This window comes from Malaclemys terrapin, chromosome 5 (assembly GCF_027887155.1).
Source record: "Malaclemys terrapin pileata isolate rMalTer1 chromosome 5, rMalTer1.hap1, whole genome shotgun sequence".
Classification (NCBI taxonomy): Eukaryota; Metazoa; Chordata; order Testudines; family Emydidae; genus Malaclemys; species Malaclemys terrapin.
Window position 1 is genome coordinate 127,316,647 of NC_071509.1, and position 13,530 is coordinate 127,330,176.

At 49.6% G+C, this 13,530-nt stretch overlaps 1 protein-coding gene across 1 annotated transcript in view; it reads left to right on the forward strand.

Moving 5' to 3' along the window:
- The first annotated feature begins 1,858 nt into the window (after positions 1 to 1,858).
- Positions 1,859 to 13,530, forward strand: part of SCD5 (stearoyl-CoA desaturase 5) — a 67,074-nt gene continuing 55,402 nt past the window's right edge. The window contains exon 1 of the mRNA XM_054029949.1: positions 1,859 to 2,420. Within this exon, the coding sequence (XP_053885924.1) occupies positions 2,192 to 2,420 (229 nt within the window). The 5' untranslated portion in view covers positions 1,859 to 2,191. The remainder of the gene's footprint in view (positions 2,421 to 13,530) is intronic.

A 13,530-nucleotide genomic window follows, 5' to 3' on the forward strand; every position in this document is an offset into this window, starting at 1 on the left:
AGCCTGCTTGGTACCATCACCAAGACACCACTAAAAATCCCTTTTACCTTTTATTAAAGATACCCGAAGAAAACAGAAGCCAGTTTGAATGCATTTGAAATGCACACTATTAAATAAGGCTTTTCTTTTGAACAACATTATTTGTTCCCTTTCCCTTTAGCTGGAGAGAGTTTTTAGCAGGAAACCCCTCTGAGAGGGTATTGGAGAGGGTACGAACTGTCCTTTTGGGGGAAAAGAGAAGAGGTTAGTGGCGATAGGCTGGAGTCCATTTCCTAGAAGACAAATCCAGACAAACGCACACCAAAAGGGGAAAAAAAAGAGAACGGCAAAGACAGAAAATGCAGCTTTTGTCTCCAAGATTGACTCTTATTGCTGGAAAACACAGGCCCAGCACATGGTCTGATCAGCACCTCTGAGACCTGGCAAACTCATACCAGCAGTGGGCTGTTTAGGGCATTGCATTTAGCTGCCTCTCTGGTCACCACTTACAACAGCATTGCTAAATATACAGTCTTGGCTTGCTAAGCCAGGCTCTTATTAGACCGGAGGGAAAAGGAGAGGGCTAAGAAAGAAAAGTAATAAGGTGGGAAGGAAAAGGGCACGTGGAGTAGACGGGGGACACAACACAGTCTCACATCCCAGGTAGTATTTGGGATTTAGTTGGAGCTAGTGGAGATGGTGATGTCATCTGGCCCAGCTGGCTCAGAACATCTCTCAAGATTAGGATGAAGAGGGGCTGGGGACCCAGGAGACAGTGGGGGTGGCAGCTATGACAGTGAAGCTCACTCCTTCCTCTTCTGTCATCTTTCAGTCAGCCAGCATCAGGGTAGCCAGCTTTCCCTCCAAGTCTCTTTATGAGGGCCCCAAAGGGGAGCTGTGGATTCCCTCATTATTTGGTTCACCAATTAGAGCTAATTTTCACCACCAATTTTGGTTCACTGATTTCTGGTCCCACCCGTCTCTCGTTTACCAGGCATGATCTTAACACCAGCCGTGGCTCCTTTCCCCATCAGCGTGCATTGTTATAGCTTATCGGGACACCTTACGCACCTATAGCCACTTTCCCACCGTTTTTACAGTGAGTTCACAACGAGAGTCAAGGTGGGAGGCCCATTTATCAGCAGATTGCCCATAACATTGTTAACAGTCTGGTTACTGCACATTCATTGCAGGCAGCAAGGCTGCAAATAGATCACTCAACAGTTCAATGCATTGAAAAACTGCCCTCTCCCTGTGGTATCTGAGGGATAGCTCAGTGGTTTGAGCATTGGCCTGCTAAACCCCAAATTGTGAGCTCAATCTTTGAGGGGGCCATTTAGGGATCTGGGGCAAAAATCTGTCTGGGGATTGGTCCTGCTTTGAGCAGGGGGTTGGGCTAGATGACCTCCTGAGGTCCCTTCTAACTCTGGGACTCTATGAGTAATCATTAAGGGGCCTGATTTTCCAGTGGGAGCCGGATTGGGCCCTCAATCCTGTTTAGAGCAGGGATTTTCAATGGATCTTCAATTATATGTCCTTTGACAGCAATTGATATTAAGCAGGCACCGTTGTGCTGAAGGAGTGCAGGCTGATTCGGTGCATGGAGGGGTTTTCCCCCATCAAGTGAGGGCCTATTAAGAGGGCGCAGCAACCTCACAAAAGCTTGGCTGCCTTTGGGGAGGACTAGTTGCATCTGGCCACCGCTTCTGCTTCAATCCCGCCCTCTCAGTGTTTGCATTCCGTTTGCGTGTGCGGGGGACTATTCAATCTAGCCAATATGTGGCAACAGCGGCCAGAGCCGCTCTCTTGAAGAGCCCCACGTGTAATTCTGATTGGCTGTAGCTATGCAGGTCTGTCTTTCACTCTCCTTTTCTCTTTCCCCCTCCCCCCTTTTTTTTCTTCCCTCTGTTGCTGTGCGGAGTTCAGCCTTGGCAAGCAGGAGCATCATGGATGAGATGCTAGCAACAGATGCTGTGCGCCAGGACTTGCATTCGTAGGGTTCATTGAAAACTGGTCTGGAGGGGATAGAAGGGGGGGAAATCCCCAAACCTAACAAGAAGAACACTCGTCATCCTTTATAATAAATCATCAACCCTCCAAGCAAGCAACTACTCCCCTTCGCTGGCTGGCTGGTAGCTGCTCTCAGACCTGGTCTGTGGGGTACCGCACAAGCTCGGGCGCATACGCGCACGCAGACCTCGCTTTCTTAGCTATGTCGGGCCCGGGAGCCGGCTGTGCAGTGGATGGAGAGACAAGCAGCCCCTTCTATGATGGGAGAGAAGAAAGCCCGTTAGCATCAAAAGCCGAGAGCAGCGAGGGGAGCGCCAGAGATCGCCAGCAGATTGTCTGGAGGAATGTCGTCCTAATGACACTGCTTCACATCGGCGCTGTCTACTCCCTCTGCCTCATCCCCAAGGCCCAGCTGCTTACTTTGATCTGGGGTGAGTCCCGCTTTGTTATCCCCTGGGAGGAGACATCGCCTTTCTGGGGGCGGGCTTGTTTCTGAAGGCTGGATTAGTCCTGTGTTCACGACTGTGCTTTAAAACTGGAAGGGGGGGTGGAGGTCGCACAATGGAGCCTAATATTTCAAAGTCCTTTTTCAGCTCGAATCATTCCATTCAGCTCCTCTGCTGCGTGATTTGCACCCTAGGGCGAAAGGATGGTAAACCACCCAGGACTTCCCCCACGAGCGACAGGATCAGAATTGTTCCCGTGCTGGAGGGGTGGGGGGTGGGAAAACGGAAACAGTCAGATTAGAAACTTCATCTCTCTCAATCGATGAGGACATCAATTGGCTGTTTTCAAGCACCTTCCCACAGGAGATGGTCTTGTCTGGTCCCTGCCCCTGTCTCCCAGCTCCTGGTAATTTTGACTCATTACTGAACCAATAGCTCACCGCATTCTCAATGAAACAACAGGGGAGAGGGGGAGATGAAATCTCACGTAAGGGCCTGATCTTGTGAGGGGCTGAAGTCAATGGGAGTTGAGGGCGCTCAGTACCTAGCAGGATCAGACCCCAGCAGCCTAAAATGCTTCCCACTCTAATTCCTTGCTTCAGATACAGTCCAGGCTGTCATTACTTTTTCTCCTTACGGGCTCCACTTCCCCAGCCTCTTTCCCCCTTTTAATGCCTGTATGCGTAAATGCTATTTGCCTGCTTACATATCCCTAGAGTCGCTATCGAAGAATCCCCCGGTGTGTCTGTCATGTGTGCCCCTGGCATAAAGCAAACCTGCTGGAGATATGCTGAACAGGGCTCCCCGCTCCTTCTCCCCAGCTCCGGCTGGGGCAGTGTGGCATGCACCAGGGGCTTTGGGGGGCAGCCATGACTTAGGGCTGCAGCCCATGGGTACGTCAGCATAGCAACTTCTGTTGGCCCCTTTCCCCCGGGTTTAGCTGAGACAAAGGACGCAGCCCCTGCTAAGTGAGTGGGTGCAGGTCAACCCCTCTGTGGGGGGGACGTCTGATTTTTTTTTTTTTTTAGAAAGCCCATTAGGGGCCAAAGCACAATCCCAAAATGCCTTGTGTTGCGGCCAAGTGTCCAACCCCCTGAAACACACACAAGACTTGCTTCTGATGCTTACAACAAGTGCCACTGAATCTGATGGGAGTTGAAGGGGTTTGACGCCGCCCAGGCCCAGGCCCATAAGTAAAGATGTATCGAGTTAGTGCATGCTGGGAGTGTGGAGCCCTTCCACTCCCTGTTTGGTTTGGAGGAGCTGTGTGTTGACACACTGGTTTGCATAACACATGGTATGCAGGGAATGGTGCTTAATTCCAAGGCCCTCAGGTTCCCAACCTCCTCCCTTCCCCCACTCCAACCCCCCTCCCTCACATATATTCACTACTATACTGGTACTCGCTGTGTTCCTTAATGACCATTATAAGGGCTCTTTGCACTTCCATCCGACCGCTCATCAGAGCCTCTCTAAGCATGCTGTTAGCCCAGAGCTACAGAAGGGGAAACTGAGGCACAGTGAGGTTGTCACACTGTGAGTGGTAGAGTAGGGAGTGGAACACAGGTCTCCGGGCTCCCACTTGCTAGCTCTAGCCTCTTACTCTTCTGCCTTAAAAGAAATGATTGTGCTACTTGAAAGCCACAAGTGTGTGAGCAGGAGTGGCACGGGATGGTACAGGCAGGAGGGAGGTGGAGGGGGTGATACAGGCTCTAGATCTAGACCATGTTCATCAGAAGTTGCTCTGTCTCCTTCCTGAATTCCAGGTTCGCTTTCAAGAGCAGTTGTAGAGAGATCTCAGCCGGGTGAGAGCATTCAGGCCGGCAGGACAATAAAAGGGGATGAAAGCTCAAGTCAATGGGTGGCATACCCGAGATCACTTATTCACTGACTCTTTAAAAATCCCACACCCCAATCTGGGTCTATGCTGGTTATGTACTAGGTATGTAGCTTGTGAACCTTGTAACCAATGCTTGTAATCTCTCATAACTCAAGCCTGACCCCTTCCCTCTTAACCTGTGCAAATTTGATTTTAAACATTAGCTTTAATAAAATGTTTAAATGTGTTCAATGTCTGGCACCTCCTTCTGGGGAGGAGGTGCTTGCACTCTCCTCATATGCAGGTGGGGGAGGGGTGAGCATTTGCTCTGATAGTCCTTTTCTGTCTCTAACCACTCGGATCCCAGTGAAGGTCATATCCTGCAGGCAGCAAGATGAGCAAGCCACACCCACACTATCTGAAGTCTCTCATGGAATGTCTACATTACAATTAGACGCCCGCAGCTGGCCCGTGCCAGCAGGCTCGGACGAAGGGGCTGTAATTTAATTGTGGTGTAGATGTTTTGGGTTGGGCTGCAGCCCGAGCTCTGGGACACTCCCCCTTGCAGGTCCTAGAGCCCGAGCTCCAGCCCGAGTCTGAACATCTACAGCACAATTAAACAGCCGTGAACCCGAGTCAGCTAGCGTCTAACTGCAGTGTAGACACTCAGTAGAGGCCTCCCCATCCCCAACCACCCATTTCAATATAGGGAAGAGAAGGCCGGGGCAGGGGAGGGTTCGGCTGTACTGAACCTGACCTGGGTTTTTTTGTCAGTGTAACACATCTCTACTTCAGATCCATTATTCCAAAACCGGCCCACTAGGACTGCCAGCTCCATCGGCAGAGCATTGGTTCAAAGGATACACAACAAAGAGGCCTCGTTAGTCCTGTGTCTTTTAAAAGAAACACCCCCAGCCCCTCCAGTGTTCACAAGAGGGGGCCTATAGATATAGATGAGACTGAGCGCTTCTAGGACAGCATCACTGAGGCATATAAAGTTTTCTAGATGAAGGTGTTCTCCATGCTTGTGTCTTTCAAAGACAGATTCTGTATCCCTCACAAATCATAGAAGCCTCATTATGTCTGTTACCTTGGACACCCGTTTGTGGTTTCTGTGCTGAGTCAGCTGTCTGTGGCCTTGATTACCATTGATTGCAATCTCCCCCCCTCCCACTTCCTTTTAATAATTCCCAGAGAGTTTTGTCCGATTATTCTTCCCTCTGCAACATTTCCAAAGTCTCTAAATGGGCATTTTAATGGCTGGCCCTGCTCTTTCCGGAGGTGGTTGTGTTTTGAGACTGGAGGGTATATCAAATCTAAATCAAAAGCCAACACTAGCGCTGTTGGATATAGATCTTGCCTGCTGCAGATGTAGATCATGAAACAGCCAGAGGGTGCGTTACCTGCCTACTGCTTAGCCACGGGAGTAAACGCTCCCCATTCTCCCCAAGTGAAAATGACGAAGACAGCCTGGGATATTTCAGCTGTGGTTCCATCAGCTTCTTGGAATCAAACGGGTTTCAGAGTCAGGCTTTGCAGAGCCCTCAAAAGTTCAAAAGGGAAAAGAATCTGCTCTAATTGTTCATAAATCTCCCAGTCTTTTGTTCTGTAACAATGGGATCGTTCTTTAGACAGCACTGCTAGCAGAATTCCTGGTATTTCAGTTGCTGTAGAAACAGAACGGGGCCACTTTTTTTCAATGACATCCATTACTTTCTTTGATAACTTTTTCTTTTTTCTGCCCTTTTTTAAGCGAAACATATGATGAGCGAAATGGCTGATCTCTATTAAAATCCAGGTGGAAAACAGGTTTGTTTTTTCTCCCTCCCTCCCTTTTGCTGCTATGTAGGTACCTACCTTTTCTATTGTGGGAGGGTTTAGAAAACCACCCCCGGCTGCGTCTTTCTGGGAATGCTGCACACAGCTTAAGGAGAGGAGATTTGAAAACCAAACAAGAGTTGTAAGAGCCAAGTAATGAGAAAATAAAAGGAGGCACAGCTATGCTCTCTGAGATGGGATGGCTTCTCTTGTCTGTTCTGTAGCTGTCCCTGATGAGAAGGAGAAAGCAAAGATTTGCACTAGGAAAGGGAACCTAATGTACAGCTTCCTTTATCTTGTCCCTCCCATCTCCTCCACTGAGACGATCCTAAAAGAAAAGACTAGATTGAGTGTTTGAGGATCTGCCTTATATGTGGGTTTACCGCTGCCCCTCTGCTGGATGGAGTGAGTGCCTGCCTGGCCACCTATGGGCTGGTCAAGGAGATAAAATCCTCACTACTGCTGACAGCTGAATGAAGGTCTCCTTTGGCATAAGGGCTACGCATCTGTAGGGGAGTTTTGAGCTAAGGGAGAAATTATTATTATTAATTTGTATTGAGACCACCTCGGAGCCCCAGTCCTGGATTCAGGACCTCACTGTGCTAGCACAGAACCAAAAGATGGTCCCTGTCCCAAAGAGCTGACTAGCTAAGTATTCTGCCTTGCTGTCAAAAGTGCTAAAGGTGACCTGCAATGGCTTTTGGTTGCATCCTTCATTTGTTGCTCTGTGGTGTGTAAAGAAGGGCTGGGAAGCTCTTCTTCTTGAGCTTTGTTTTCCTCCTCTTTCCCCAAAGCTTAGAAATATCAGGGATGTCAAGTCTGGTCTACCCTGGGTTAAAGTCCCTGCTCTGCCACAGACTTCCTGTGTGAACATGGCCAAGTCACAGAGCCGCTGTTCCCCATCTGTACAATGGGGTTAATAGCACTGCCCTGCCTCACAGGGATGTTGTGGGGATAAACAATTATCCCCATGCTCAGATACTAGGGGAATGGGAGCCATACAAGTACCTTAGCTAGACATCTGGTGAAGGGTAGCAATGCTTGGTACAGGTGTGAGATAATTAACATCTCAATGAACTAGGGTATGACCTTCGCATCCTCCCCATTCTGCTGTACCAGTTTAGAGGGTGTGTGGGTTTTCTGCTCTCATGTAGAGGCAGGTATGAAGGGCTAGTGCCTTATGGGGACTAGACTGTTAAAATGAAGACCCGGGGCATGTGCTATGCACAGGAAATGTTGTGGGTAGAGGGTTTTAGCTGGGTAGTAGGAAGGTGCATGTGGAAGGGTTTTAGAAGTGGTTGGAAGTCCTCTTCCACTCCTCCACCTCTCTTTTTTTCCAGCCAGTGACTCCATCCAACATAGACGTATCTCCACGTCCATCTGAATTCCGAACATAGTTTGCAACCCTAGGACTAAATGTTGCTGTCACACCTGCACTAAGATCTCACTTAAGAAATTCTGCTCTCCTTATGGAAACCGAATCCCCATTTATGTTAACAAAGAATGATGTAGGGAGAGCAGAATACTGGAGCCAAGTGCTGACAGACGCATGTGAGAAAAGAACTGTCCATCCAGCATTTTCCCCTCATCTTCAGAGGAATCTCTTCTGTATTATTATGAATAATGAATCACGAACAGGTTAATATTTGTATCATAGGAGGACCCAGAGATCCCGCTCAGAATTGAGCCCCCTTTGTGCTAGGTGCTGTGCAAATGTGGTTTTTGTTTTGTTTTGTAAAAGGAAGACAGACTCTGACCCAAAGAGCTTACAATCTAAAGAGACGCAAGGCATGACAAGTGGATCTAGAACGCAGTGGGAGCAGGGGAGGAAGACAATAGTGACAGTAATAGGAACACAGATTTGCACTGATTAACTGAGTGAATACTTCAGGGGCTTCACAGGTCGGGGTTTTTATAAAAGCGAAGAAGAGATGAGAGCATTCTCTTTGGGCCTGAGGTAGCCATGTTTGCTTAGACAAAGTATGTCTAGCATTCAGGGTGCCTCAAGAGAACTGCAGGTGCATGGCGCATGTGGAACAATGAGCTCTCCTAGAATACATCAGCAGCAAACATACTCCTTAAAGAGAGAGAGCCTGGGTTATGGAGCAAGGATGGCAGAACAGGGCCCTCCAGCTACCTCACACACTAAGTTTTCCAGGCCAAACTGTCCCTGCTGTGCTGTAGATGATTGCAACTAGAGAGGAGCCAGAACCAAATTGCCACTTCCCCAAGTTTTGGGAGAGTTTGGAGCTGGAATTGGATGTGAGCTTTGCAATTCAGGCCCAACTCTCCTTGAAACCTTTTTGCTTCACTAAAAGATAAGTCGCCACCTATGTGGACTCTTTCTAAGGGCCTGTCTTTCCCCCTGAAAGAGAAGGAGCCTACAACCCACAGTGAAGCCCTGAGCGGTTGAGCAGGAGGATGATCTGGTTCTCCTGGTTATCAGGACAGCTGGGCTCAATTCCTTCCTCTGCCACTGACTTCACACGTGACCTGAGGCAAGTCACTTCAGGCTGGAATTTTGAAAGAGCTCAGCTCCCAGTTAGGCACCAAAAGAAGTGGTCAGATTTTTTTATGATGGACGCTGAGCTCCTTTGAAAATGTGACCAGGAGTTTCTCTGTGCCTTAGTTCCCCATCTGTAACATGGGGCTAATACAGCAGTTCTGCCTCACACAGGTGTGGCGACGACAAACAGGTTAAGTGAGAGGTGGTTGGATACTCTGGTGGTGGGGGTGGTATAAATCCCGGGACAGAGAAGTCCACAGTGGTGTCTGGATAAGTCAGGCAAGTGGAATCTGTGTACCTCAGGGAGGTCCCTGTGTCCCCCCCAACCCCAGAAAGTCATCCCAAGGCACTTTGTAAATCAGTGGTTCTCAAACTGGGGCCGCCACTTGTGTAGGGAAAGCCCCTGGTGGGCCGGGCCAGTTTCTGTACCTGCCCCATCCATAGGTCCGGCCGATCATGGCTCCCACTGGCCGCGGTTTGCTGCTCCAGGCCAATGGGAGTTGCTGGAAGCGGCAGCCAGCACATCCCTCGGCCCGCGCCGCTTCCTGCAGCCCCCATTGGCCTGGAGCAGCGAACCATGGCCAGTGGGAGCCGCGATCGGATGGACCTGCGGACGGAGCAGGTAAACAAACCGGCCTGGCCTGCCAGGGGCTTTCCCTACACAAGCGGCAGCACCCGTTTGAGAATCACTGTTCTAAATGATGTCCAAAGTCCATGTAACACCCCAGGGAGTGACTGCGGTAAGAGGTATGCAGAGTTGTACCTCCCCAGTGGCCAGCACTAATGTGGGACACGTTCCTAGTGCTGTTTCACGAGCAGAGAGTTTTCCATACCGTTTGTTTGTTTGTTTTTCTACGTTCCCTTCCCCAGCAACAACCAAATGCAGCCACTCTCTCCCTGAGTGGTCTGGGGCTGCCACTTCCCTCCCCACACAGGCGGGATTTCCCTCCCGGCCCCCCCTACTGATCCGCTTCCCACTGCTCCCAATTAACTTGTAAATCAGTGAGTCACCGCTTCACGCTAAGCAGAGATGAAAGAGGGCCACCATGCTACCTAGAAAACAGCAGTTACAGCCAAAATGAACACTCAGCAGGATTCGTTTCCATTGGTAACTTACTGAAATGCATCCAGCTGCACATAATAGACAATGGAAAAATTAGGCCAAGGACAAGCCAGAGTCAGTTGTTTACTCAGGATCATCTATACTTCCCCTTCCCCTGCTTTGACCAACACCTAGAGAGCTTTATTGGGGCTTGTAAACCACAGCTCACAGGGGCAGGAGGGGGGATGCAGGAGGGCTACCCAGAGGCATTCTGGGTGACTGAGCCAGGGAATGCACTGACCAAGGGGGAACTGTAGCATGCATTCAAGGGATGCAGCATGCATGCCAGTGCCCCCACCAACCCCCTCCTGCCTCTGTCTAGTGCGGGAAGGGCTGGGGCCAAAGTGCAGGGACTGCATCCTCTTGTCCTCTTGCATTCCCCACACACGGCCAGCCAGGCTGGGTCTCTGTCTCCACAGATGGCAGGTAGGAAGGCGCTCATCCTCTCTGTGTCTTGGCACTAGATGTTGGCTGTCACTCAGTGCCCTAACAGCTCTCTCTGCTTTCTGATCGCTACAGGATAGCTTGGCATGCAAGCTAAGAGACGCGCCACAGAAGCAGCATGGTTGTTATTGACGTGTGCTATGAGAGCGCCCAGTGGCCCCAGATGGGATCCTGCCGGTGATAGTCAATGTGTAAAGCATACAGGAACAGGGGGGCTCCAACCCGAAGAACTTGTAAACCGAGTTTATCCTTAGCTATTGTATGAGTTTGACCTTTCACATAGCCTCTGAACAGCACCTTCATGGGTCTGTTTTGCCTACCTAATAATGGCTATGAAGATGGAGACAGCTCCAGCCTCCCCGGTGCCATTTCCTGAGAACTTCCCTAGGTAATGGGGGTGGGGGAATTGGGGGGGGGGGGGCACTCTCAGTTTGAGGATTCGTGCCCAGCTCTCCCAGTGAAGTGGATCAGCGGAGCTAAGAATGGGAAAATAAAAGCAGCAATAAAGTAGATTAGGGTGGGAAGGGAGCTTCACTCTCCCAGCAGGAGCAGAAAACAGGGAGCAGCCTGGGGACCCGACCATTCCCAGCACCAGCTCCTGAAAACAGGAGGGACGCCCCTGGTGTGAAATAGGGTGGTGTGCTGTGAGTAGTTCTGTCTCAGCACTGCTCAAAGCTGTGCATGTAAATCACCACCACCCCTTAAAGCCAGCCACAGTGTGGTGGATGCTGCTGTGATTGTCTTTTGTGTGTGGCAAATGCCACACTTCCCACGAGGGTCAGAAAACCTCCCTCCCCAACCACTTCTTTGCACTACCATTGGCAGGAAAATACCAGTGTGTCTCTGAACAGGAGTATGGAAGCAACTCATCGTCAAACTGGATCCCTTCCCATATTTCTATTACTGGCTAGGGTTCCTGTTGTCATTCTCTTAACCCACAGGCCTTTTTGTTGGTCTTTCTCTCTCTGAGCAAATTGTTGTATGCAATCACTTGTCTTTTATGTTTTCCATACAATTCCATCTATGTGCCTTTTATTTTAATTTAAGGAAAACAACAAAATAAGAACAAATATAAAATCTCCAAGAAAGAGAGAGAGCTGAGTGTCTCTCTCACTCCAAAATCTAGTGTTGCCAACACTCACATTTTTATGGGAACATTCACAATGTCTGGTATTTTACCAGCTCCCATTGGCCAGGAATGGTGAACCGCAGCCACTGGGAGCTGCAAGGGGCCATGCCTGCGGACGGTCAATGTAAATTAAATGTCTCGCAGCCCACCAGCGGATTACTCTGATGGGCCGTGTGCTGAAGGTTGCCGACCCCCGTGTAGACACTCACTATAGCAACCATAAGGGTTCTCCCATCACTGTAGTTAATCCCAAGGCGGGGCAGCTAGGTCGATGGAAGAATTTTTTTGATGACTTCGTGCCTTCCACACCAGAGGTTATGTTGGCTTAACTGTGTCTCTGAGGGGGGTATGGATTTTTCGCTCCCCTAATAGACGTAGCGATGCCGATGTAACTGTTCAGTGTAGACCAGCCCTTAGTCTCAGTGCAGGTCTTCTCCTGTCAGTCAGGTCCCAGAAGGGTCACTGACACCACTGCAATAATCAGTGTTGAGTAAAAGCAGCCATGATCATGTAGCATTGTCCTGGGCTGGCAAACTGGCCCCCTGAGCCCAGCTAGGCTCAGTCTTCTCCATGATTTAGCAGGTATCCCTCAGCCTCAAGGATGAGCTGGCAACAGAAGGGTCAATTAGTGAGCCCAGCTAGATGTAATGGTTCTTAATTCGAAAGACTGAGCCCCGCTGTGGCGGTGGAGCAGCAAGCGCACTGCTGAAACAGGGCTGCAAAGGCAGTAGAAGGAAAAGAACTCTGGAGAGAGAAACAAGGGGAGTCAGGCTGCGTCACCCACAGGGAGCAGGGTAGGCTCCTGGGGGTGGTGAGATAGGGCTGTGAGCACTGAGCTCCTCAGAGCTAAACTACTGGAGTTGCTAGGAAGCAGTGGGGGAATCCTGCTGGGGAAGAAGTGGTTTAAGAAAATCTCTGCAGGGGCCAGGAAGCCGAGGATTTCAGTCAAGCCTGAGAAGGGCAGAAGAACTGTAAGTGTGGACATTGTTTGTTAACTTTATGTGGGACCTTTAGTTACACTGCAAGGGGAGGGAACTGTTGTGTGTCCTGGCCAGAGAGCTGAGCCATGGAAGACCCAGGACAGGAGGTGGGAGAAGATGTGGTCTGGGCTGGCTATCGCAGGGCAAAAGAAGTGGCCATCAAGGTGTGCATGAGAGGTGAAGTCTCTTGCAATACTGTGTCGAGGCTCGAGGGGTGCCCTGAAGTGAGGATGTGCACTTACGAGCATATAACAAGGCCAATCTTATTCACAGACTAGACTGACCTAGGGCCAAACAAGGTTCTTGACAGTTAAAGACTGCAAAGGCCTAATCTCTACTAGAGCTCAGCAGAGAAGCCAACTGAAACTTGAAAACTAAGGGGCCAAATTCACCCCTGTGATAAGTGGGCACAACTCCATAGTGTCTGTTATGCCAGGGCTGAATTTTGCCCACAACTAGGACTATTTAGGTTTTTCTCAACCTTTGCCTAATTCAAAAGGCTGTGTGACAGCTCTTTGCCTAACAAACATGCACAGATATAAGGCCTAGGCCTGCTCCTGCTCCCCCTGTAATCAATAGCAAAGCTCCTTTTGTTAACAGGAGCAAGATCAAACCCCGGGTGTGTAATTTCATAGGTCTCCATATTGGTTTCATCCCTAAGGATAGAGCTTGGGGAAATCAGAACGCTAAAGTTAGGGATGGAATATCTATTACTATAGGCCATCTAGACCAATAATCCTCAACCTTTCCCATACGGGAATGCTCACCTCCCAATCTAGCTGGGACCCCCACACACATTAAACAAAACAGAGCTAAGACCATAAAGCCATCTTTGCCCATGACCTCTGGTTCTGTGCCAAGTGCAGCTCGGGCAGATGTCGGAACTGGGTTTTCAACAGTATGAATGAAATCACTCCCTCTCTCAGCTAGTACCTGATCTGAAGCCCACTGAAGTCGATAGGAATCTCTCCATTGACTTCTGTGGGGTTTGGATCATGCCCCTCATCAGTTTTCACTTGCAAGGTCCCTCTGAGGTCACAGTCTGCCTGGCTCTTTTGTGATCCGCAGATTCCTGCAATAAAAGCCAGGCAGGCAAGCTCTGAGCTTCTAATGTAAAAATGAGCAGAAATAACTTCAAAAGAACCCAGCCAAGCCTTTCAGGCCTTCCTCCGTCATAAAGCAGCACCAAAGGGCACACAATGATTTGTTTTCCTTTGGAAGCCTCCTTTAAAGATCATATCCTCTGGGTAATGAGCAGGAGGAACAGGTTTGCTAATAAGCCTGCAGTCCCACAGAT